General features: G+C 41.0%; 1 protein-coding gene across 1 annotated transcript in view; it reads left to right on the top strand.

The window, feature by feature from the left end:
- LOC122549935 (inactive phospholipase C-like protein 2) overlaps positions 1–25,169 on the top strand; it is a 131,250-nt gene that overhangs the window by 93,797 nt on the left and 12,284 nt on the right. Inside the window, exon 3 of the mRNA XM_043690186.1 lies at positions 12,254–12,329. Within this exon, the coding sequence (XP_043546121.1) occupies positions 12,254–12,329 (76 nt within the window). The remainder of the gene's footprint in view (positions 1–12,253; positions 12,330–25,169) is intronic.

A 25,169-nucleotide genomic window follows, 5' to 3' on the forward strand; every position in this document is an offset into this window, starting at 1 on the left:
AAAGTGCCAGGATGGGAGGGTGGGTTGTATGGGGGCGTGGACCTGACCAGGCAGTCACGGAAGGAACGGTCTTTGCGGAAGGCGGAAAGGGGTGGGGAGGGAAATATATCTGTTTCTTCCCCTTCACATTTAGGTTGCCCTTTCCTGATTTCCAAAGCCACTCCCAGCCCTCAGAATTGCTTATTGTCTTTAACAACACTGTGAGCTTCTCCTTTTATTCTAATACTGACTTTATCTTCCTGGGGTTTATCTTGCTTAGTTTTTGTTTCTCAATGAAATGTATCTTTCTCTTTATATGTTGTATATTGTTCAATTAGATTAGATTACTTACAGTGTGGAAACAGGCCCTTCGGCCCAACAAGTCCACACCGACCCGCCGAAGCGCAACCCACCCATACCCCTACCTTTACTCCTTTAACCTAACACTACGGGCAATTTAGCATGGCCAATTCACCTGACCCGCACATCTTTGGACTGTGGGAGGAAACCGGAGCACCCGGAGGAAACCCACGCAGACACGGGGAGAATGTGCAAACTCCACACAGTCAGTCGCCTGAGTCGGGAATTGAACCCGGGTCTACAGGCGCTGTGAGGCAGCAGTGCTAACCACTGGGCCACCGTGCCGCCCATTACGAGCATATCTTTTAGTCTATTTACCCAATTAACCTTAGCCAGTTCTTCCCTCACACCTATGCACTTGGTTTTACTTAAAGATAAACTAAGCTAAGCTTAAGATACTCAGATGTGGCGTATGTCATTTTTAAACTTAGCATAAAGTTCAACACAGTTATGATCACTATTTACCAGTAAATCTTTTATGATATCGTTTCCAACTAACTCTGCTTCATTCCAGAATATTAGAACTAAAACTGCTTCATCCCAAGTCAGTTCCAAAATGGATTGCTACAAAACACTCTCACAATGACATTTGACAAACTCATCTTCTAAATCATCTTTAATAGATTGTTTTATATACTGAAACAATCTTTATATAAAGATTAAAGCCACCCACAATTGTTACATTTGTTACAATTGCTGATGAGTTGTTATTTAATACTCTTGCCAACTCCATAACTACTCTTAGGAGATCTATAAACAACTGCCACTGGTGTTCTTTGAATTTCACTGATCCCAATTTCCTTCTGTACTGATTCTACTTGATAATTTTCTGTGGTCAGATCTTATCTCACTAAAGAGGTAAAAACAATGACTGCAGATGCTGGAAACCAGATTCTGGATTAGTGGTGCTGGAAGAGCACAGCAGTTCAGGCAGCATTCCAAGGAGCAGCGAAATCGACGTTTCGGGCAAAAGCCCTTCATCAGGAATGGCTTTTGCCCGAAACGTCGATTTCGCTGCTCCTTGGATGCTGCCTGAACTGCTGTGCCCTTATCTCACTAAAACCTAATGTGATCCTTTACAATCATGGCTATCCCTACTCTTTTACTGTTCTGTTGGTCTTTTGTCATATTGCAAGACTTGAATATGGTTGTTTCATTAGCCATGCTTTGATCTTCTGGCACTTTACCGGTAACTAAGGAAAGGTAAAAGATTATCTCTAGCCCTACTTCAATCAGAAATGCATGACCTATACGGGAAACAGAAATGAACATGATGAGCTTATATATTGAACTAAGATGTAAATCAGTCATGCTACATTATTAGTTTTCCTAAAGGGATTCTCAGAGAAAAACTCGGTAGTTCGCCATCAAGTACAGTCTTCAACTCTATTAAACCCAGAAGAGAAGTTTTGTTTCAAGAGCAGTCAGCGATAGCATAAGACACTGCTCCACCTTTGCCAAGTTGAATTGTTCAGTTACAGTGCCATCCTTTAAGTAGGAGGCCATCTGGGATGTTCTGGAGTGGAATTGGTCCTCCTAGGAGCAGATGTGGCAGAGGCAGAGGATTTGGGAGTAAGGGATAGTGTCTTTACTTGAGGAGGGGTGGGAGGAGATGTAGTCCAGGTAGCTGTGGCAGAACACTTCAACTCCCCCTCTTACTCCTCCAAAGACAAGCAAGTCCTGAGCTGCGTCCACTACCACATCCAAGCCACTTGATGCCTGGAGGAAGAACACTTCATTTTCCGTCTTGGGACCCTCCAACCACATGGGATCAATATTGATTTCACTAGTTTCCTGACCTTCCCTCCCCCAACCTTATCCCAGATCCAACCCTCTGACTCAGCACTGCCCTCTTGAACTATTCTACCTGTCCATCTTCCTTCCCACCTATTCATTGCATTCCTCCACTCTAACCTATCACTATCAACTCCCACCATCTACCTATTGCATTCCCAGCTACTTTTCCCCCAGACCCAACCCCCTTCCATTTATTTCTCAGCTTCCTTGGACATTCCTGATGAAGAGCTTATGCTCAAAATGTCAACTTTCCTGCTCCTCGGATGCTGCCTGACCGGCTGTGCTTTTCCAGCACCACATTTATTGACCCATATTCCTTGACATCCAGAGTTCATTGGATTTGTTGCCTTTGCCCTTCACTCTTAGAGGAAAATGTTGGCCCTGAATTCTGACTATATTATTTTTATAAGATTCCCACTTTCCAAACGTAGACTTACTTGCAAGTAGCTGCTCCCATTATATGTTTACTGGACCTTGTCTAATGGTATTGAAATCTGCCTTCCCCCAATTTAGACATGTAACTTCTGCACTGCCCTTATCCCTTTCCAAAATAACTTTGAAATTGACAAAATTATGATCACTGTCTCTAAAATGATCACCCACTGATAAGTCAATCACTTGAGTGACTTCATTCTCTAAGATTAGGTCTAACACTGCCTCATCTAAGTTAGGATTACTTACGTACTGGCACAGAAAGATCTCCTGGATGCTCTTTAAAAACTGCTCCCTGCCTAAATGTTTCACCTAAGCCGATCCTTGTTAAAGGTAGCAAAGTTGAAGTCCCCTATAACTATAACCCTGTTTTTCTCACACCTTTTTGTGATTTGCCTATATATCTGCACCTCTCCCTCTGACTGTTGGGAAGCCTGTAGTACAATCTCAACAATATAATTGCCCCTTTTTTAATTTCTAAACTCTACCCGGATGCCTTATTTGAAGACCTTTCTAGTTCATCCTCCCTCATTACTGCGATGATGGTTTCCTAATCAATAATGCAATTCCCCGCCCCCTGACTCCCCATCCTGTCACAGCTCTCCTCCAATCACGTCTGAGAAATCTGTTGAGCTTCCAGTACTAACTTTCCTTCAAGGAGGAGAAAGTGAGGTCTGCAGATGCTGGAGATCAGAGCTGAAAATGTGTTGCTGGAAAAGTGCAGCAGGTCAGGCAGCATCCAGGGAACAGGAGAATCGACGTTTCGGGCATAAGCCCTTCTTCAGGAATGAGGAAAGTTTGTCCAGCCGGCTAAGATAAAAGGTAGGGAGGAGGGACTTGGGGGAGGGGCGTCGGAAATGTGATAGGTGGAAAGAGGTCAAGGTGAGGGTGATAGGTCAGACTGGGGTGGGGGCGGAGAGGTCGGGAAGAAGATTGCAGGTTAGGAAGGCGGTGCTGAATTTGATGGATTTGACTGAGACAGGCCTGTTCCCTGGATGCTGCCTGACCTGCTGCGCTTTTCCAGCAACACATTTTCAGCTCTAACTTTCCTTCAAACCTATCTCAATGATTGCTCCTATATTGTATTCCCAAATCCTGATCAATACTGTAAGGTCATCAGCCTTACCATTCAAGCTTCTTGCATTAAAATGATACAATTTAGCTTTGTGGACCTCCCACAAGCCTCATCCTGGCCCTGTCTTCCCTTCCCTACTGAACTGCCCTTCTGTATTTGATTGGACCTGCTCCTGACTTTACAACTACTGTGCTCCATTGACCTGCCAAATTAGTTTAAGCCTCCCCAAAAGCACAAGCAAATCTCCCAACAAGGATATTGATCCATTAAGGTTCAGGTGCAACTCATCCAACTTGTACAGCTCCCACCTACCCCAGAAACTGTCCTAGTGATCCAAAAGTCTAAAGCTGTCCTTCCTACACCATCCCTTTAGCCACACATTCATCTGACCTATCTTCTTATTTCAATGCTATGTAGCACATGGCATTGGAAGTAACTTGGAGATTACAACCTTCTTGGTCTTCCTCAATTTATCACCTGACTCTCTAAATTCCTATTCCAAGACTTCATTTCTTTTTGTGGTACTGACATAGTCCTGCAGCCACTCTGGGACATCCCCAGGCTAGGCACAGGGAGGCAACATACCATTCAAGTCTCATTCGCCGTCACAGAACCACCTGCCAGTTTCCCTGACAATCGAGCCCCCTATTATTAAAGCTCTCTGTCTTTTTCCTCCCCTGCTGTACAGCAGAGCCAACTGTATTGCCACACACATGGCTGTTGCTGCTTCCCCTGAGAAGCCATTCCTTTAACAGTATCCAGTTTGAAAGGAGAATGGCCACATGGAACTTCTGCACTACCTGCCCAAGATTACCAGTCTTCCTGATGGTCAGCCAATGCTTTTCTGCCAGCGTAGCCCCTACATGTGGTGTAACCAGCTCACTAAATGTGCTATCCATGACAACCATAGGTTTTCTCCACAGTGAGTCCATCCAGACCTTAAGCCACTTGATCTGGTCAATCAGAATGTGCAGCTGAGCACACATCCTGTATGCATGGTCACCATGGAGACTGGAAGCGTCCCTAAAACCATATTTCAGGAGGAGCATTCCACGGGGCTGAGTTCTCCTGCCATTATAAACCTTATCAAGTACAAACAATAAATGAATGAATACTTGCACTTTTATTTTAAAAAATGAAATATTTACAAGGAATTATAAGTAATTGCCTTGTGGTTATTTCAGTGAAATATTTTTTATTTAAGTAGTGCTTGTTTGTGTCTTTTTGGGTAACTAATTGTGATGAAGTACTGAGTCAGATAGTGAAGAAATTAAATGTATTCAATGAAACTCTAATACTTTAAGTTAAGGACTTCAAATGTGCTATACTCTCTTTATCTAACATGGTGTTATTTTCCAAATGTGGTATAAAATAAAAATATTTTCAAATGTATTTCTGTTTTGCTATTAATATTTTGAAATTAGTCCATTTGTGAGTAATAAGAAAAGAAAGTTTCTCATGCAGTTAGCATGAAAAAATATTCACATTATCCGATACTCTTGGAGTGGCTCAGTAAATAAATCTTTCACAGACCCAGGATGGTTTATTTCCAATCTGTACTGCTTCCACAGCATTTAGCTGAGATGTTGTGTAGCCAAAATAATTGACTTAGTAAGAAATATTGGTCATTTGTAATGTTAATAGCCATTAATGTCTAGTCATATCCTCTGTTGAATAACCCCACTGTTTCCTTCAGTGAACTAACGTAGCACATCTGTAAATCTACTGTTTGTAAAAACATTGACAGGCTTGTTAGAACAAATAGAAGGAAAATATTGGCATGAGAGCAAATGATTACACTATTGTCCTCTGTTTCTCAATAGAAATAAATATTAAAGTTTGGTCTTCTCTTTTTAGCTTTAGAAAATATTTAAGAATTAACAAAAGAAAATAAGAACTGAGGATGCTGGAACCCTGAAACAAACAGAAATTGCTGGAAAAACTCAGCAGGTCTGGCAGCATTTGTAGAGACAGAGTCAATGTTTCAGGTCCAGTGACCGATGTTCAGAATGAGTGTATGTTCTGTTCTGTTCTTGGACTGTGAATTTTGGTTGCGTATTGTTTATGCTGAAATATTGAGAGAAAAATAATCTTGAATCAATGCCAAATTGCTAACATCGCTCCAATGAAGGCAAGGCTTGCTTTTGTAAAGAACCTTTCACCACCTCTAGTTTCTTGTGTCATTTTATAGCCAATGAAGTATTTTTGAAGTGCACTGTAGTAAAGCAGAAAAAGAAAGTTGCCTATTCATGGATAGCAAGTTCTAAAATAACAATGCTGTGATCACGAACTAATTTATTTTACTGATGCTGGTTGAAGGTGTTAACTTTGACTAAGACTTCAGACAGAATTTTTCTGATTTTTTTTACACTGAGAAGGTATACAGGTCTGCTGTTTAATGGCTTATCCAATTTCAGGAACCTCCAGCAGTGAAGTTCCCCCTCAAAACTGGAACACAATGTCAACCTAGGTTTTGCACTCCTGTCTTTAAAGTAGAGCTTGAATTCACAGTCTGCTACCTCTAAATGTCAAAGCGTTACAATTGAATCAGAGCGAACAAATTTCATGGGTTGGCTGATTTACACAATTATTAACAGCTCCAGGTGCAGGCCTGACCAGATGTAACATGTGCACTCACGATGAAACAAAGAAATGTTTTACAAATTTAAATTTAAAATGATCAGAATAAACAGAATGCTCATAGTAAAGTGATAAAATTCTGAAATCCTTTAGAAAGCTTCAAACGGCAATACAGTCCCTTGGCAGCTTTTCTCGAAGGCTACATACGCAGGGGATTAAAAACATTCAAAGGGTAAGGAAATTCCCTGTTTTGGTTTGAAACAATAGCTGACTGGTTGTTACTGGCTTTGATAGTTCTCTGGTGTAGGTTAGCAGCAGCTGACATTATAGTACCTACGCATTTGTTTTCCAGCTGATTATAACCTTGCAAAAACAGTTGCCACAGACAATGTCAGGTATCTGGCAATGTCTTTTTGCAGTTACAGCTGGTGAGGCATCATTGCTTGGTATCATGTTTTCATGCAACACAAAACATTCTATAATCAGGGTTCTCCCGAAGAATCATTCTGTATCACTGATCAGTCAGGTAATCTCAGCTTTGCATAACTGAGATACACCAGAGAACTATCAAAGCCAGTAACAACCAGTCTTCAAAGTTGGGGTGTCTCCATCTGCTGCTCCTCTTTCAAAGCAGGGTCTGTCATTGTGCCTGCATGTGCAGAAGGTGAGCATGTAACTTGACCTGTCTGGAATCCTGCCCCTTGCTCTACCAGAACAGTTTCCACTGGAAAATCATAGTGTTTTGCCAGAAAAGGGTAAACATTTATTTAAAAATGGATCCAAAACCACATAACCAGTTTTCTTTGTCTGTTGAATGTTATTTCCATAGATGTTTGGGGGAATATGTGACTACAGCTGTGATCTAGATGCATGGACTAAGGATCTGGGGACATATGGAATGAGCTGCCAGAGGATATGGTGGAAGCTGGTACAATTGCAACATTTAAGAGGCATTTGGATGGGTATATGAATAGGAAGGGTTTGGAGGGATATGGGCTGGGTGCTGGCAGGTGGGACTAGATTGGGTTGGATATCTGGTCAGCATGGACGGGTTGGATCGAAGAGTCTGTTTCCATGCTGTACATCTCTATGACTCTATAAGTTCAAATACTACCACAGCAACTCAGAAAATGAAATTCAATTAATTAAATCTTGAGTAATAAAGATAATATTAGCAGTACTGGGCTACAAAACCATTGCAGTAGCATTAAAATAAAATCTGATTCTCCTTTTCCTTTAGAGAAGAACACCTCCCACCTTACCTCATCTTCAGACCCTCAGAAATGTGATTGATTCTTAATAGCAAGCCACTTCATTGTATTCACAATGCAGTTCTCAAACATTATCACATAAACAATAAGGAATGAGCAATGGAAATTAACATTATTGATAGCACCCACATCCCCAGGCTTCTTTGTCAATGACATTGAGACAATTCACTCATCTACCGCACCATATTCATTCCCAATAGGCCATCTACCCAAACTTCCTTTAAAGCTTCTCTGTGACCTAGCCCTGAATAAAATCTTTCTCTAATTGCTCTCCTGTCTTCCCTTTTGTATTGTCTTCATTCACCTTGTTAATGAAAACCATCTCCTGTTCCTTTGATCTTACTCCCATAATCTGTTGATTGTCCAACTTATACTTTTATTCCCCAAGTTAAATGATACTTAATATTGTAAACAGTTTCTTCTTTTCGGGCATTGTCTTCTCTTTGAATCTGAAATCATAATCCCTCTTCAACATCCATTGCTTATTCCCTCCATTCTTCCAAGTTACCTTCTCATCCTCAGTCTCCCTTACTTTCTAAAATCCTTGAACATGCTGTTCCCCAAATCTTTTAACTGCACTAAACAAAATTGAAAATCTTGACAGTGAATGTTCTGTCAACAAGAAACAAACCACAGTACTTTGTAAATAACTCAATTGTGTACTGTGCAGTTTTAAGTGTTCAAGTTTAAAAGACACCCATTTGAATCATTGTTGTGTAGTTTTATATTTTGTTTTAGCACTCCTGTAACATTTGAATGATGCATTAAAATACATAATACAAGCTACCAGATTAAACAAACATTTTTAAGCACCAAATAACTGAGAATGAGCAGATTAGGTAGTGACAAATGGTTTTGTTCCCAATATATGAATACCTTTTTTTTCTAACTTGCTCCCAAATCTTCCCCACCTCATTGAAGGTGCTGCCTTGTTTTTGGGAGACATGTCTATAGGCACTAGTTGAATACCTCACTGTTCTTCAAATGTAAGGCATACAGTTAAAGTTGATTAGTTATTTTAGTACAGCTGTCTACAATTGTACTTCTCTTTCTCCTGGCAGAAAAGATCAACCAAAAGCAGGAACTAGGGCTGTTTTAGGGCTAACAAGGTGCCACATCAGAGATTTAAACAACAGCTGGTGGTGTTATAGGTAACATTTTAGCATGGATAGAGAATAGTTAGCTGACAGGAAGTAGCACAAATGTATTTTTTTCAGGTTGTTAAAATGTGAAATGTGGAGTACCACAGGGATCAGTGCTGGGACCGCAACTATTTATAATTCATATCAATGACTTGGACAAAGGGACGGAATATATTGTTGCTAAACAAAGATAAGTAGGAATGTAGATTGTGAAAAGGGTATAAGGCGTCAGCAAAGTAATATCGATATGTAAAATCAGTGGGTAGAAATGAAGTAATATGTGAAAAAATGTGAACAAATTCACTTTGGCAGTATGAACAGAAAAACAACATTATTTTAATGAAAAGGAGGTGAAGATGTGATGTATTGAGGGTTCTGGGTATCCTGGTAAAGGCATCTCAGATTGCTTTGCAGGTATATCAAGTAATTAGGAAGGCAAGTGAAATGTTACCATTTATTGCAAGGGAAATGGGATATAAAAATAGGCACTTTTTTGTTATGGTAGTATAGAGTACTGATGAAGCCCCATCTAGAATACTGTACACAATTTTGGTTTCCTTATTTAAGAAAGGATGTGAGTATATCAGAAACAGTTCAGAGAAGGTTTGTTTGACTGGTTCCTAATGAGAGGGCATTATACAGGCTAGGTCAGGTTTAGTAAAATTAGGGATATTAAAATATGTCAAGTTCTGAGGGGACTTGCCAGAGTGGATGCTGAAAGGATGTTTCCCCTAGTTGGAAAGCCGAGAACTAAGGGATACAGTTCAAATATGAAAGCTTTCTCATTTAACATGGAGATGAAGAGGATTTTTCTCTCTGAGGGTTATGCATCTTTGGAACTCTCTTCCTCAGAGAACGATGAAGGCAGGTTATTGAATATTTTTAAAACTGAGGCAGGTAGATTCTTGAATAATGAGGGAGTCAGATGTGAGCAGCAGCCAAGAAAGTGGCATTGAGGTCACAATCAGTTCAGCCACAATCTGAATAAATAGCAGAACAGGCTGAAAGAAGTCAAGCCCCGAGTTCTGATGTTCTATTATCGAGTACTTTGGCCAGTTGAGTTAACTTTATCACTGTGACATTAATGATTTGACCTGGGAAGGAATTAACGTCCCAAATATAAGCTAAAATTTCTAGACTGATCAACCTTACTTTGTGATTCTTGCAAATTTTAAACACCACTCTAACAATTCCCCAAAGTTAATAAATTTGTAAATGTGTGCTGTGAAAGTGTTCAATTTCCTGATTCGTGCTTTCGGAATGCCATTTTTATTTTGGTAATTTAAAATTTAAATTAAAAAATGGGAGCACCTTATAGGGGAGGATAGTTAAACAGACATAACACAACAGGACAGTTCAAAGAGTGTCCTGTGTTTATTTTAAAAATCAGTTTGAAGTTAGAAACCATTATACATAAGTGTCCTCTTTCCATGGTTCTTGGTGGAACAAAGAACAAAAAGAATAAAGAAAATTTACAGCCCAGGAACATGCCCTTCGGTGCTCTAAGCCTAAGCCGATCCAAATCCACTGACTAAACCTATCGCCCATTTCCTAAGCATCTATATCCCTCTGCTTCACACCTACTCATGCATCGGTCCAGACACACCTTTAATGAATCTACCGTGCCTGCCTCTACTATCTCTGCTGGCAATGTGTTCCAGGCACCTACCACCTTCTGTGTAAAGTACTTTCTGTGTGTATCCCCCTTAAACCTTTCACCACTCACCTTGAACGCGTGACCTCTCGTTATTGAATCCCTCACCCTGTATCTACCCTGTCTATACTCTTCATGATTTTGTGGACCTCAATCTGGTCCCCCCTCATCTCCTTTTTCTAATGAAAACAATCCTAACCTACTCAACCTCTCTTCATAGCTAGCATCTTCCATACCAGACAACATCTTCGTAAACCTTCTCTGCACCCTCTCCAAAGCATTGACATCCTTTTGGTAATGTGGTGACCAGAACTGTACACAGTATTCTAAATGTGGCCGAACCAAAGTCTTGTACAATTTTAACATGACCTGACAGTTCTTATACTCAATACCTTGTCTGATGAAGGCAAGCATTCCAAATGCCTTTTTGACCACTCTATCTACCTGTGCAGCCACTTTCAGGGAACAATGAACCTGAACTCCCAGGTCTCTCTGCTCATCAACTTCTCCCAAGGATCTTCCTTTTACAGTATAGTTCGAACTTAGATGTCTATAGCTATCATCATAAGGAGTTTAAATTGCTCATATTGTTTTCATGAATTGAAAGTTGCAGATGATTAACACATCCTAGGTGTGCCACATTTTCGCGAGGATAGATTTTTGATAGATGGACATTTTGGCTTGTATCCATGTGATTTCTAACAAATAGTTGAAGACTGGGAGCAGCTTTGAGAAGCTGAGTGAGTCTTGTCAGGATCTGTAGACTGGAAGCAAAGGAATTTCAGAGATTGCAGAGACACTGAACAAGAAAGCCATGCTTGAGCAGGGTGCCAACAATTGTTAAGGGAACTGGAGGGTCACCAAGCCAGACCCTGATAAATATCACATCAGTTGGAGAATGAGAAGAACATTGAGGAGAATCAGCAAATTCCTAAGCGCTGGGGCACACCTTGACCTATCCCAACATCTCTTCTTTCTCAGGCAGCTGAGGGCATTTGGCATGACGGCGAATACCTTTGCCAACTTTTGTTGGTGCGCCATTGAGAGCATTCTGTCTGGATGTATCACTACTTGGTATGGCAACTGTACCATTATAGATCGGAGACGGTTACAGAGAGTGGTGAACTCAGCCTGGACAATCACAAAGGCCAACCTCCCACTTATAGAGTCCATCTACCAGGCCCGCTGTCAAGATCCATCCCACCCTGGCAATGTTTTTCCACAATCTCTACCATCGGGGAGAAGGTTCTGGAGCCTGAACACATGCACCAACAGGTTTCGAAACAGTTTCTACCCTACTGTTGTTAGAGTACTGAATAGACTCACAAACTCTTAACATTTGCCTGTACCTGTGTTTTTGTTTGTGCCACTGGTTACCTATTATTTACTTATCTATGCTACTTAACTCTGTGATCTGCCTGCATTGCTTGCAAGACAAAGCTTTTCACTGTGCCTCGGTACACGTGACAATAAATTCAATTCCATTCAGGAGATGTGAATGAATACACAAGATCCTAGTGTAGGGTCAGACTTACATAAATAACAACTTTTCATGAAATGTGATGCTGTTCATACTTGCTTTGTTTAGTTCTTATACAGTAAACTTTTTTTTAAAAGGTGAAATCTTGAAATGTAATGCTTTCAATTACTATCTAGGAGTTTAATGTTCTTTGTAATTTATTGTTCTCCTTCATAACATGTCATTTTTGAAATGTAAAGAAATTTAGTGTTAGAGGGTTTATGCTTGCTAATTTATCTTTACTTTGGCTTCAGTCTAAAGTTATGGTTAATTATACATTCAACGCAGACTCCTGCAGTTATAACCATTGATCTTTGTGACCCAGTTTCCAAAAGAAAAGGAAATCATTGATTCTGCCAAGGAACATTTTTTAAAATTAGCTCTAATTTATGGTAAAACAAAATAACAATATAGTAATCGACTGTTTTTTCTTCCTTTCCCCAGATGATCCAAACAACAAAAACTCTGTTAGAAAATGGTGATGGAGTGTGGGAAAAAATAATGCAGTGTCAAAGAGCAGGTAAGTGCAGATTACTGCCTGTTAGTATAGAATCTAAATATTGCTGAACAGAAAGGCATGTTGACAAAGCTTTTTAGCTTGCACTTACCAACAAAAATGGCAAGAATGCCAATTTTCAAACAATCACAATATATACTACAGGACAGATGGATGCTGATTGGCTAGCAAGTCATTTCTGATTGGCCAAGACTTTACTATGGAGAAAGCAACGGGGAACTTTAGGTTCTCCAAGTTCCCAGGTAAATCAAAAAACGCACAAGGCTTGTACATATTTGTTTTATTTGCAGAGAATGGGGTCCTGCTTATGCACATCACTTTACAGGCTCAACTGATTAGTTTAAATCGCTTGCTAGCAATTAGCACACTTTTAGGATTCTTCTGCAAGTGTTGCCTAATTCTGGTATAAAATCTAACGGCAGACAAAAGTACCTTTTCTATGCTGAAAGAGTGCTTCGCTCACTAAGCATACCTGCTTTCTTGCTTACTATTATCCCTGCTTCCTGATCCAAAGAATCCCACTGGGATTAAACACCTGCACATCATTGACTGGTCCACTTTCCCAATGACCCCAGAATCATCAGACCATCACTCTCAAAAATCAAAAACTGTAACCAGAGCATGCATTCCACACCGCACCACCATCCAAGCTCCACTTTATTCCTGTTAACCCAGTGCAAGTTTCCTTTCTGCTCCTCAGCTGCAACCTTCTCCAGAGAATTCCAGGGGCAGTACAGTGGGTCAGTGGTTAGCACTGCTGCCTCACAGCACCAGGGTCCCAGGTTCGATTCCAGCCTCGGATGACTGTCTGTGTGGAGTTTGCACATTCTCCCTGTGTCTGTATGGGTTTCCTCCGGGTGCTCCTGTTTCCTCCCACAGTCCAAAGATGTGCAGGTCAGGTGAATTGGCCATTCTAAATAGCCATTCTAATGTTAGGTGCATTAGTCAGAGGGGAATAGTTTTGGGTGAGTTACTCTTTGGAGGGTCGGTGTGGACTTGTTGGACTGATGGGCCTGTTTCCACACTGTTGGGAATCTAATCTAATCTAACCTCAAAGGGTGCTAAATTTATCAATCAGTGTAGGTTCTGGACAAGGAATCTGCTTGTGAACATTTTCATCAATACCCATTCAGTACAGACAAACTAACAGTCAAGTCAGACATTAAACCACTTCAAAAAAATTCTCAAGTCAAGAACAATCTCGATTATCCGAATGTCAATTATCCAAATTTCAGATTATCTGAACAAAATACTCCCCGCCTGTCTTGTTCAGGTAATCAAGGTTGTTCTGTACTCCAAAGCATCTGCGAAGAGTGTTTCTGTAATTAGGGAGTTATCATCTGAACATGACATGCAAGCAAAGAAACAGCTATATGTCATTGACATACTGTTGATAGCAGCACTCCCTATGAAAAAAATAGCAGAGTCTACAACAAAAGCAGCTGCGGAATTCATCAACCCAGTAAAGCTACTGAATTTAACAAGTGCCTTGCTCAAATGAATGACCCAACAAGATGCAATTGTTGAAACAAATAATAATGAAAGGATGACAGCTTAAAAGTATCAAGGTCAATCCTACAGATCCAAGTGTGTAGTGGGTATACAGAGAGGAATGATGGCATTTTCTGCAGAAGAAATAAGAGTAATTATTCTTTAGGAGTAGAGAGATGTGGTACTAAAGCAAAACCATACAAGTCACAACATTTTGAGTCATGTCTGAGGATAATAGAAAAAGTGCTGTCATGAGTTGGGGTCCTTGGATGCTGTCTGACCTGCTGCGCTTTTCCAGCAACACATTTTTCAGCAAAGTGCTGTCATGGTCAGACATAAGCAGTGACATTTAGCAGCACATCAGCCAGTGCCATGCTTATAATGAGTAAACTAAGTAAGCACAGACCAAAAGTCAACTGTCACCCTGGGAGTCTACAGCACTCAAGATTGGAAATAGAGTAACAACAGTTATGGCAGGAACCAAAAGTGACATGGGAACTGTACTTCCAGGAAATAGAAAGAACAGCCAGTATACCATTAAGAGACAATGGGCAGAAACTTATAGGAGTCTGAACAACCTGAACCGTGGTAAGATTAATGTTAGAATTGCGTGAGAAGTCCAGTAGCACATCTCTATATCAGGAGACATCTCAGGCCATCTTTTATGCTCTTGACACACAGCTTGGCCAATTTCTCATCATCAGCAGCAAATTGCCATTTGGTATTACTGTTTGTAAAACGTCTTGCCTCATTAATATTGAGCTGTCTATTTTACCAAACATGCCAATAAGCTAGATGTTGATAATCTCGCCATGAAAATCAAAGGGGGTACCTGGCAACTTCAGCTCACCATTTACTCCAAAGAACCTGCATGTTGGACACCGGGCACCAATATGTCAGGGCTCTCTCTATGGGCATTGGCTACATGTACCCTGCATTTTCTGTCTTTGCTGGGCCATTTAGCACAAACACAAAGGAATGACTGAACTAAAGAACTGCAGATGCTGGAAATCAGAAACAAAATCAGAAATTGCTGGATAAACTTAGCAGGTTAGGCTGAACACAGGTGTTCTGAAGAACTGTCACTGAACCCAAAACATGAACGCTGGGTTCTCTCCACAGATGTCACTTGACCTGCTGAGTTTTTCCAGTAATTTCTGACCTCCTTCACAAAGAAAGGACGATTGTCATTGTCAGCAGGCTTCAGTTAAGTAAAGGTAGAAAACTTTCAGTCAAAGGGTCCCAGCACAGTAAATCAAGGTCAGCCTCCGGTACCATTGCAAGTGCTTGAATATGGTCAGTCACCCATTCAGGACAGTCAGTGTCAGAATGCTCCCCACAAATAGGTTCAGACCAAGCACCACATCTCTTGACTCATTTTTCCCTATTAGATTCTGCTTCCTTCTTGGAATGAGAGAGCAAGAGAGGTAATAAGGGAGATGAAAGCTAGTGGCACAGTTGTTATTGTTGTTGCAAGTGGGAGGTGTCCCAAATGAATGATGAGGCAGCACAGAGGGCATGCAGGGTTAGTGCTATTGGAGATTGGACTGAGTAACAACAAGTGAGATGAGATGTTGCAGGCAGTAGTGAGAGTGGTAGAGCATGAGCCTTAGTGGGACGTGGGTGCAGTAGCAAAGATGGTGAGTGTGAGGTATTGGAGAGAAGATGGTGGCACTAGCACTGGCAGAGTGAAGAAGGTAATTGACTTTCTCCCTATAATGTTGGGCATTCCTCCAGACAGCTGAGGGCTACACTGACCCAGATGGCAACCCTGTCTCGGGTCTAGGATCCTGGTCTTCACTGTTTATCTGAGGGAAAGACTAAGTCTGTGTCTGTACCACTTCATCTAGGCGAATCTCCAGGACCCTGCCTACAAAGCAGTGCACCAATTGCTTCCTGTCTGCCATATCTGGGGCAAAATGTCAGGAACCGTGCAGGGCAGCTGCAGACTGACCCTACTTGTCTGAATGTACAACAGGCTTTTAAAGATGGCATGTGTGAAAAGGGTGCCAGTCAATTCTGGGATATCCAGTGAGTTGTGAGTTGTTCTGGGAATGGTACATATTAAGATGCGGCTAGAATCAGATGTGAGGATTGCTATTGGGCAAGATAGGTCAGTAAATAGTAGGTGATAGATAATAGGATGAGTCTGTGAGGATACAGTGAGAAAACCTGTAGCTAAAAACCCTCCAAAACAAATTTGATGTAACCCACACTAAGCCAAAAAAGTCCAGAATTCATGTATAATGCATATGTAGAGACTGATGAGAATTCTGGACTGCTCATACACGAGAACAGTTGTGTGCATAGTGGATCACTTTGTATAAATGATAATCCATACTTATATTTTTTTATGTGATGGTGGGACTGTTTGGATAGAAACGTAATATTGTAGTATTGTATTCATGTGACCTCTAATATGAGTCAGCTACTGTAGACATCAATGCCACCACCAGTTCAATAAAGAATATGGAACAAGTGATAGTGACAATGAGTGAACTGGCCTTGGTATGAATCAGGATGCAGACAGCAGAGTTTTGAGTATCATATTGCTGAGAGAGAGAGATAGAAAAGGGCAGAAAATACTCAGTTGAACAGTTTCAATTAATAGTGTGTGATTGTTTTGATCATTGGTGATTTAGCGTCAAGAGACATGGCTCAGAATTATCACAGAATTATAATTTTTTTTCACACAGTGAATTAATAGAATAAATAAGCTGCAATTTGTCAGGCAGAAGGCATGTACACATTTGCATGCTGGATGTGTACTGTTCAGCATATTAAGATAAAAATGGAAAACGTGATGTCATTTAATCCTATCTAAGTAAGTGCTGCAATCTATGCATATGCAAATAGGGGACTGAAAGACTGTTTGAATCAGCTCTCCAATATTGGTTTGCCTTGAAGCAGCCAGTACCAGCACTCATGAAAACTGAGTCTAAGGATTCCCTGCAGGATCTGATAAAATAGATAGGTAACCTACTGGAATGTGGAGCTAGAAAAAGTGGGAGTCTGTTTCTTGATTCCATATCAAAAGACCCAGTTCCCTCCACCATCCCTTTTACCTGCCACACCTGAATCGCTTAGTTATAATAATGTCCAATATCTGGATGACTGTGGCCTTAACATTCAGGTAGTGCAAAGAATGTACCTTCCCCACTACCATACACACACACAAATATAGTTACACTTGAGTTTTGTTGAGGAAAAATACATAATATACACTAAATCCTCTGTATCCATTGGGATAGGGGCACAGACTTCCTACAGGGATCTGAAAACACAGATAGCATTAACCTGTAACTCTTCTATGGATCACACATCAGACCGAATGAGACAATGAGGAAGAAAATGTGGGTCTGGGGTCAACCTTATAAATGTGTGGATTGGCAGGTAGCAAATTAATGAGTTATGAAGAGTGAGTGCAGCCTAAAATGGTTTGGATGTGAACATAGGAGGTATAGTTAGTAAGTTTGCAGATGACACCAAAATTGGAGGTGTAGTGAACAGTGAAGAGGATTACCTCAGAGTACAACAGGATCTTGATCAGACAGGCCAATGGGCTAAGGACTGGCAGATGGAGTTTAATTTATGTAAATTTGAGGTGCTACATTTTGCAAAGGCAAATCAGAGCAGCACTTATAACTTAATGGTAAGGTCCTAGGGAGTGTTGCTGTACAAAGATACCTTGAAGTGCAGGTTCATAGCTCCTTGAAAGTGGAGTCGCAGATAGATCGGATAGTGAAGAAGGTGTTTGGCATGCTTTTTTTTTATTGGACAGTGCATTGAGTATAGGAGTTGGGAGATCATGTTGCGGCTGTACAGGACATGGGTTAGGCCACGTTTGGAATATTGTGTGCAATTCTGGTCTCCCTTCTTTTGGAAGGATGTTGTGAAATTTGAAAGGGTTCAGAAAAGACTTACAAGGATGTTGCCAAGGTTGGAGGATTTGAACAATAGGGAAAGGCTGAACAGGCTGGGGCTTTTTCCCTGGAGCATTGTAGACTGAGGGGTGACCGTATAGAGGTTTATAAAATCATGAGGGGCATGGATAGGATAAATAGACAAGGTCTTTTCCCTGGGGTGGGGTAGTCCACTAGTAGAGGACATAGGTTTAGGGTGAGAGGGGAAAGATTTAAAAGGGGCCTAAGGAACAATGTTTTCATGCAGAGGGTGGTGCATGTATGGAATGAGCTGCCGGAGGAAGTGATGGGAGCTAGTACAATTACAATATTTAAAAGTCATCTGAATGGGTATATGAATAAGAAGTGTTTAGAGGGTTGCGGGCCAAATACTGGTAAATGGGGCGAAATTAGGTTTGGATATCTGGTCAGCATGGATGAGTTGAACAGAAGGGTCTGTTTCTGTGCTGCACATCTCTATGACTCTAAAAGGGAATGGGATAAATATTTGAGCAGAATGCTTAACAAAATGAATGATACAAAGAAAAGTGCAAAAAAATTAGATGACATTGGATATCTTCAGTTGAAGAACTAGTACCAATGCAAGCGTAATGGGTCAGAGGGCCTACTTCTCTCATGTTACTGTTACTGACCCTTCAAAAGGGGAGCAGCTGCTTTCTATCCACCTTGTCCATATCCCCATAATCTTATTCACTTCACTTAAATCTCCTCTCAGTCTTCTGTGCTCTAAAGAAAACAACCCAAGCTTATCCAGCCTCTTTTCATAGCTAAACTGCCCCATCCTAGGCAACATCAAAGAACAAAGAAAATTTACAGCCCCGGAACAGCCCTTCGGCCCTCCAAGCCTGAGCCGATCCAAATCCACTGTCTAAACCTATCATCCAATTCCTAAGCATCTGTATCCCTCTGCTCCCCACCTACTCATGCATCTATCCAGACGCACCTTAAATGAATCTACTGTACCTGCCTCTACTACCTCTGCTGGCAACATGTTCCAGGCACCTACCACCCTCTGTGTAAAGTACTTGCCGCGTATATCCCCCTTAAACTTTTCCCCTCTCACCTTGAACGCATGTCATCCCACTATTGAATCCCTCACCCTGTATCTACCCTGTCTATACCCTTCATGATTTTGTAAATCTCAAACAGATCCCCCCTCAATCTCCTTTTTTCTAATGAAAACAATCCTAACCTACTCAACCTCTCTTCATAGCTAGCACCTTCCATACCAGGCAACATCCTCGTAAAACCTCTCTGCACCCTCTCCAAAGCATCCACATCCTTTTGGTAATGTGGTGACCAGAACTGTACACAGTATTCTAAATACGGCCGAACCAAAGTCTTGTACAATTTTAACATGACCTCCCAGCGCTTATACTCAAAACCCCGTACAATGAAGGCAAGCATTCCATATGCCTTCTTGACCACTCTATCCACCTGTGCAGCCACCTTCAGGGTACAATGGACCTGTACTACCAGATCTCTCACATCCTGGTTTTTTTAACCAAAGGTTTTTATAGTTCAACTGATAAAGGCAAGTGTCCTCTATGCCTTTGTAACTACCCTATCAACGTGTCCTACCATCTTCAGGGGTCTGTGAACAAGCACTCAAGACCCCTCTGAACCTCTGAGCTTCTTAATGTTTTCCATTCATTGAGTGCTCCCTTGTCTTGTTAATCTTCCAAAATGTATCACCTTACACTTATCGGAATTAAGTTCCATCTGCCACTGATCTGCCCATCTGATAACGAGTTTATATCTTTCAGTATCTAAAGACCTCTTCCTTGCTGTCAACCATCTGGCCATTCTTCATGTCACCTGCAAACCTAATTATTATCACCCACAGTTTCTTATATATCATTTGTATATATCATGTACAATAAGGATCCCAGCATTGATCCCACTAGATACCAGCTTCTAGTCACATAAGTATCCTTCTACCATCACCCTCTGTCTCCTAATAACAAGCCAATTTTGGATCCATTTTGTCAAATTATCCTGAATTCCATGTGCTTTTACCTTCTCCATTGGTCTGTCATATGGGACCTTGTCAAAGACTTTGCTGAAATCCATGTAAAGTACATCAACTGCACTACTCCATTCTACACACCTCGTCACCTCCTTGCAAATTTCAATCTAATGTGTTAGGCATGACTTCCCTCTGACTAAGCCATACTGATCAAACTTTGCCTCTCCAAGTTAAGACTGATTCTCTCCTTCAGAATTTTCTCTAGTATTTTTTTCCTACCATTTGATCTAAGATGTATTGGTCTGTAATTCCCTGGTTTATCTCTGCCACCCTTCTTGGAAAGTGGAACCACTCTTTGGACCCAACCTTTCTTGACCACCTTTTAGTCTATCCCAGATGCAGATTTGAGCTATTGGAGGCACACATAAATGGTGGAAGTGAAATTTTGAATATGAGTGGAATCTAAAAGAAAGACTGACCTTCGATCCAGTAAAGGAATTTCTCACCACCCTTCAATCGACAGTTAGTTGTGTGCAAAAGTTAATAAGGAGAGCATTACAATTGGTTTGCAAGAACAATTGATTGACATCTTAACCTATTAATGGAGAGACAATAAAGAAAGAGAAACTCCAAGCTTCACTGATGTTGGACGATAAAGCAGTCCAGGACGTAATTCTTCATGTGGCGTTAAGTGGTGTTATATATAGTTAAGTGCATATAGTCTTCTGTGTCCCTCCACAATATTAGTCCAATATTCTACAAGGAGCTAGAACCAAGTTTCAGCTACAATTAACCATTGCTATGACTGATTCCATCAACCCTTTAATTTACAGTCATTCAAAGTGATGTTTTAATTTATGAAACACCTTTGTAGCTGTCAAACCACTGACCTGAGATCCCTTGAAGTAAATTCCCACTAATCATTGCTAGGTAGATGTGTACAAATGATTAAAAGCACCTTGGTAGATGTTGCCAAGCAGGATACAGGAAATGAATTGGACTTAGGAACTAACTGAATTTCTATTCAAAAGAGCTGGTGCACACTTGAAGACTTGAATAACATTCTTCAACGCTGTCATATTCTAAGGTTCTGTTGGCCTTGATCACCTTTTCATGCCATCTTCCATTATCTGCCAATGAAAATATAACATACTTTAGCTGGAGCTTTTCTCAAAAGCAATCAGTATCAGGGTAGATCAAATCGCAGCTGGAGGTGGAGCTATTGCAGTTGTTGTTCCCGGAGGAGAAAGTGAGGTCTGCAGATGCTGGAGATCAAAGTTGAAACTTTATTGCTGGAACAGCACAGCAGGTCAGGCAGCATCCAGGGAACAGGAGATTCGACGTTTCGGGCACAGGCCCTTCTTCAGTTGTTGTTCCCACTTACCTTAGGGAATAATTCCTCCTAGTACACCAACTGTTAGCTAAAGCCAGGTGTACTGTCTACAGGCACTGATGTACTAGTGGGTAAGCACAGTGCATCTATTTCAACTTGAACTGCCTCATGTCCCTTTGCAAACCATTACCTTCATAAACATTAAGTAGAAGTTTGTCATTGTAAATGGTGCTGATAATGTTTCAATAAACAATTGGCATAAGGTGGATGCGGACTTTGCTGCACACAGAAAGCAAAATAAACTATTGAACAATCATGCGTTAAAGCAGTAGATGAAATTGCAAGTTTCTCAATAATTTAGGTTCAACAAATAGCATTCATTGACTTATCAAAAAAGAGCATTATCTACTTTTTAAAAAACTAATTACAGATAATTGTCCTCGAATAGATTGTTAAGAATTGTAGTTTCCACTTTATTATAGTTTATTGCTTCAGGCAATTTAATAAGAATACTTTTGCTGCTGGAGGGCATCACACGCCTAGCAGAAATTAATAGTGATGGATTAGGTATAAAGAAATTTATCTCTTCAACACCTCCAACATATTTAAGAGAGAATAAAGTTAATTAAATACATTTTTATCTGTGTTAAGCATATTCCCTAAAGATGTTTAAGCTGAAGGGTGAAAGAAAATCTAGAGGAAAACCTTTTTATTCACGTATCTATTCTCAATATCTATTGGGAGATAAAAAGTAAGTACAAGATTCAAAAGTACAATATCAAATTGTTTGATCCACTGGGTATGATTTCATGTTTCATTCTGTCTGGTGCTCCTCTAATATCCTTTCTTTAAGACTTTTAATTGTGATTCTATTTTCAAAAGGGGTTGCATTCCTACTCAAATTACTGGATAAGAGGAATAGACAAATAGACCTGGACTGCACACCATACTTTTACCCCTGTTTTTGGGCAGAAACAGAGTAATACTGAAATGAAAAATGAGTGTGTTTCTGTATTTTGCCTAATGTCAATCAGGGCCTAACCATTGGAGACAAAGACTGAAGTGAGTTGAAGCCTTACAGAGAGTCTTGTGACTCCAATAGGACTTTGATACATGGCAAATTCTCTGTGCTGGACTTAGTTGGAAGGTCTGAGGTTACAGGGCCAAAATATTAAAGCAATACTACCTGTAAGAACTCAGCTTTTCAGAGAAGCTTTCTTCTGCAATTCTTGGCATTTCAGCCATTCTATTCAGTGCAAAAATATTCGCAAAGGAAGAACAAGAGTGATATTGCAAACCATAATCATGACCACCACCACCACCATCCCTCCACACTCTCTTATTAGTTAGGTAACATAAGCAATAGATGGAGTTTCTTCAGGATGTCACTCTTGACCCTGTGACGTATTTCTGAAAGAAGAGAGGTGCTTGCAGGTGCCTATACCATGCCCAGAGTCTCTAACAATACAGAGTGAGCAACTGGACATCAGTGAGGGCCAGTGTAAGAGTAAATAAGAATTCTATGGGGAGGTGATTTCAGACCTGCAACAGCAGTTTCCCCATTACCACAGCTGGCACTGCCTATGGCAGTTGAGGTAACCATAGTCTTGAGTTTCAATGCTTAAGGTTATTCTGATCCACAGTTGGATCAATACAATGTTAGCCAAGTTGCCGTACGTTTGTGCAAAAGCAAGTCACAGATGCACTGCTGTAACTAGTTAATTCATCTTATTCCTCATGGGCATGAAGAGACAGCAGGAAAAAGCTTTTGCAGGATTTCTACAAGCCGGAATATTTTTAGATTAGATTAGATTAGATTAGATTACAGTGTGGAAACAGGCCCTTCGGCCCAACAAGTCCACACCGACCCACCGAAGCGCAACCCACCCATACCCCTACATTTACACCTTACCTAACACGACGGCCAATTTAGCATGGCCAATTCACCTGAGCTGCACATCTTTGGACTGTGGGAGGAAACCGGAGCACCCGGAGGAAACCCACACAGACACAGGGAGAATGTGCAGACTCCACACAGTCAGTTGCTTGAGGCGGGAATTGAACCCGGGTCTCTGGCACTGTGAGGCAGCAGTGCTAACCACTGTGCCACCGTACCGCCAATTTCTTACCACTTACTTGGCTATCGGTGTCATTGACAAGACCAGCATTGTTACACATCCCTAATTGCTCTTGAAACTGAGCTTTTCCTTAGGCAGTGAAGAGTCAGTCATATTGGATTCTATTGCAATTGATGACAATTGTCAATGCCACCATGATGATACTGGTTTTCACTTTATTACTTATATTTAAATTCTTCCAGCTGCTTTTGTGGAGTTTGAGCAAATGACCCCAGATAATAAGCCTGAGCCTCTGGATGACTAGTCTCGTGACATTACCACTATGCAACATTCTTTTTCAAGTGGCGTCGACAGCATTCATATGCCCCTGACCAATAAACTCGACAGCTTCATCAACCATAGAGTTTTAAACTTTTAAGGGACCCAACACCATAAAAAGTGTGCAGAAAACAGATTAAACAAAATCTTTGCCTCACATATCCTGCTTCCAAAGAAACATTTGCCGCAAAATTCAATTCCGTAGAACTCATTTTGTTTTTAGCATGGCTGCCATTCTTGACTGCTAATTGATTTCTGCTGGCTGTTGCTGAGTTTCGAGAACTGGTTGGAGGTTGTATGTTTATGTTACTTGCTGAAATCTTGTAAATTGGAAGTGGTGTGGCAAATCCTGAAGACCTAGGTCCTGGCTTCAAGGCAAATTCACAAAACATGGATTGCATTCTGCAGACCAAACTGGTTGTTAAGATTGAGCAGTTGGAAGTGTCTCCAGCTGTTAGTGAGTCCAAGCTGTCCAGTGGTGCTAAGTGTTGAGTGTGAGGTGAAGTTATGAATGTTAGATATGAAGAATGACTGATAAAGAGATTGTTGGCAAATGAATGAAAATGGGGTTATAATTTACCCAGTATCTAAGGAAAGAGTTCAGTTGTGAAAATATTGTATTTTAAGATTAATTCACTAATTTGGTCAATGGTGTGATAGCACTACTTCCAGGCCCTTGGGGCTAAAAAGCTGCCATTGACTGAGGTAGCTATCTGCTCCCACTACCTTCTCTGGGTTTATCCAGGCCTCCTGTCCACCTACTGTGCCACTACCTCAGTCCTGCATCTGAGAACTTTAGAGTATACTTCCTGCTCTATTGTGCCTATAGTCAGTCTTCTTGCAGGTCAGAACCTCATTCCCAAAGATTTCTAGCACCTGTTCCCACAATAATGCACATCTCCTTTACAGGTCAAGCCAGCTTTAAGTTGTGTATGATGAGCAACCACAATGTAATAGAATTCCTCATCAAGATAGAGAGTGACATAATTGATTCTGAGAGTAGGGTCTTGCATCTGAATAAAATAAATGATGATGGTATGAGGTGTGAGCTGGCTATGGGGAGATTGGGAGGCATTACTTAAAGGAATGGTGTTGGAAGGGCAATGGCAAACATTCAGAGAGCATGGGTGAGCATAGAAGATAGGAGCAACAGTAAGCCATTCGACTCCTCAAGCCTCTTCCACCAATCAATATGATCATGGCTGATCATTGAGCTCAATATCCCACCCGTTCTCTCCCCTGCCATATCCTTTGATCCTTTTAACCACAAGACTTATCTCTACCTCCTGTGACAGAGAATTCCACATACACCATTCTCCAGGTGAACAAATATCTGCTACTGCTGTCCCATTATCTTTAACCCTGCCTCTGGTCTCCCTCACCATCGAGAACATCATTCCTGCATCTAACCTGTCTAGTCCTGATAGAATTTTGTTGATTTCTAAGCAAGCTTCCCCCCTCCAGCAAATACAATCCTAATTGTCTCACTCTCTCCTCATACATCAGTGCTGCCATCCCAAGAATTGATTTAGTGAACCTTCATTACACTCCCTGCATTCGACAAGGTTCCCCATGGGAGACTGATTAGCAAGGTTAGATCTCATGGAATACAGGGCGAACTAGACATTTGGATACAGAACTGGCTCAAAGGTAGAGACAGAGGGCGGTGGTGGATGGTTGTTTTTCAGACTGGAGGCCTGTAACCAGTGGAGTGCCACAAGGATCGGTGCT

The sequence above is a fragment of the Chiloscyllium plagiosum genome, chromosome 5 (assembly GCF_004010195.1).
Source record: "Chiloscyllium plagiosum isolate BGI_BamShark_2017 chromosome 5, ASM401019v2, whole genome shotgun sequence".
Lineage (NCBI taxonomy): Eukaryota > Metazoa > Chordata > Chondrichthyes > Orectolobiformes > Hemiscylliidae > Chiloscyllium > Chiloscyllium plagiosum.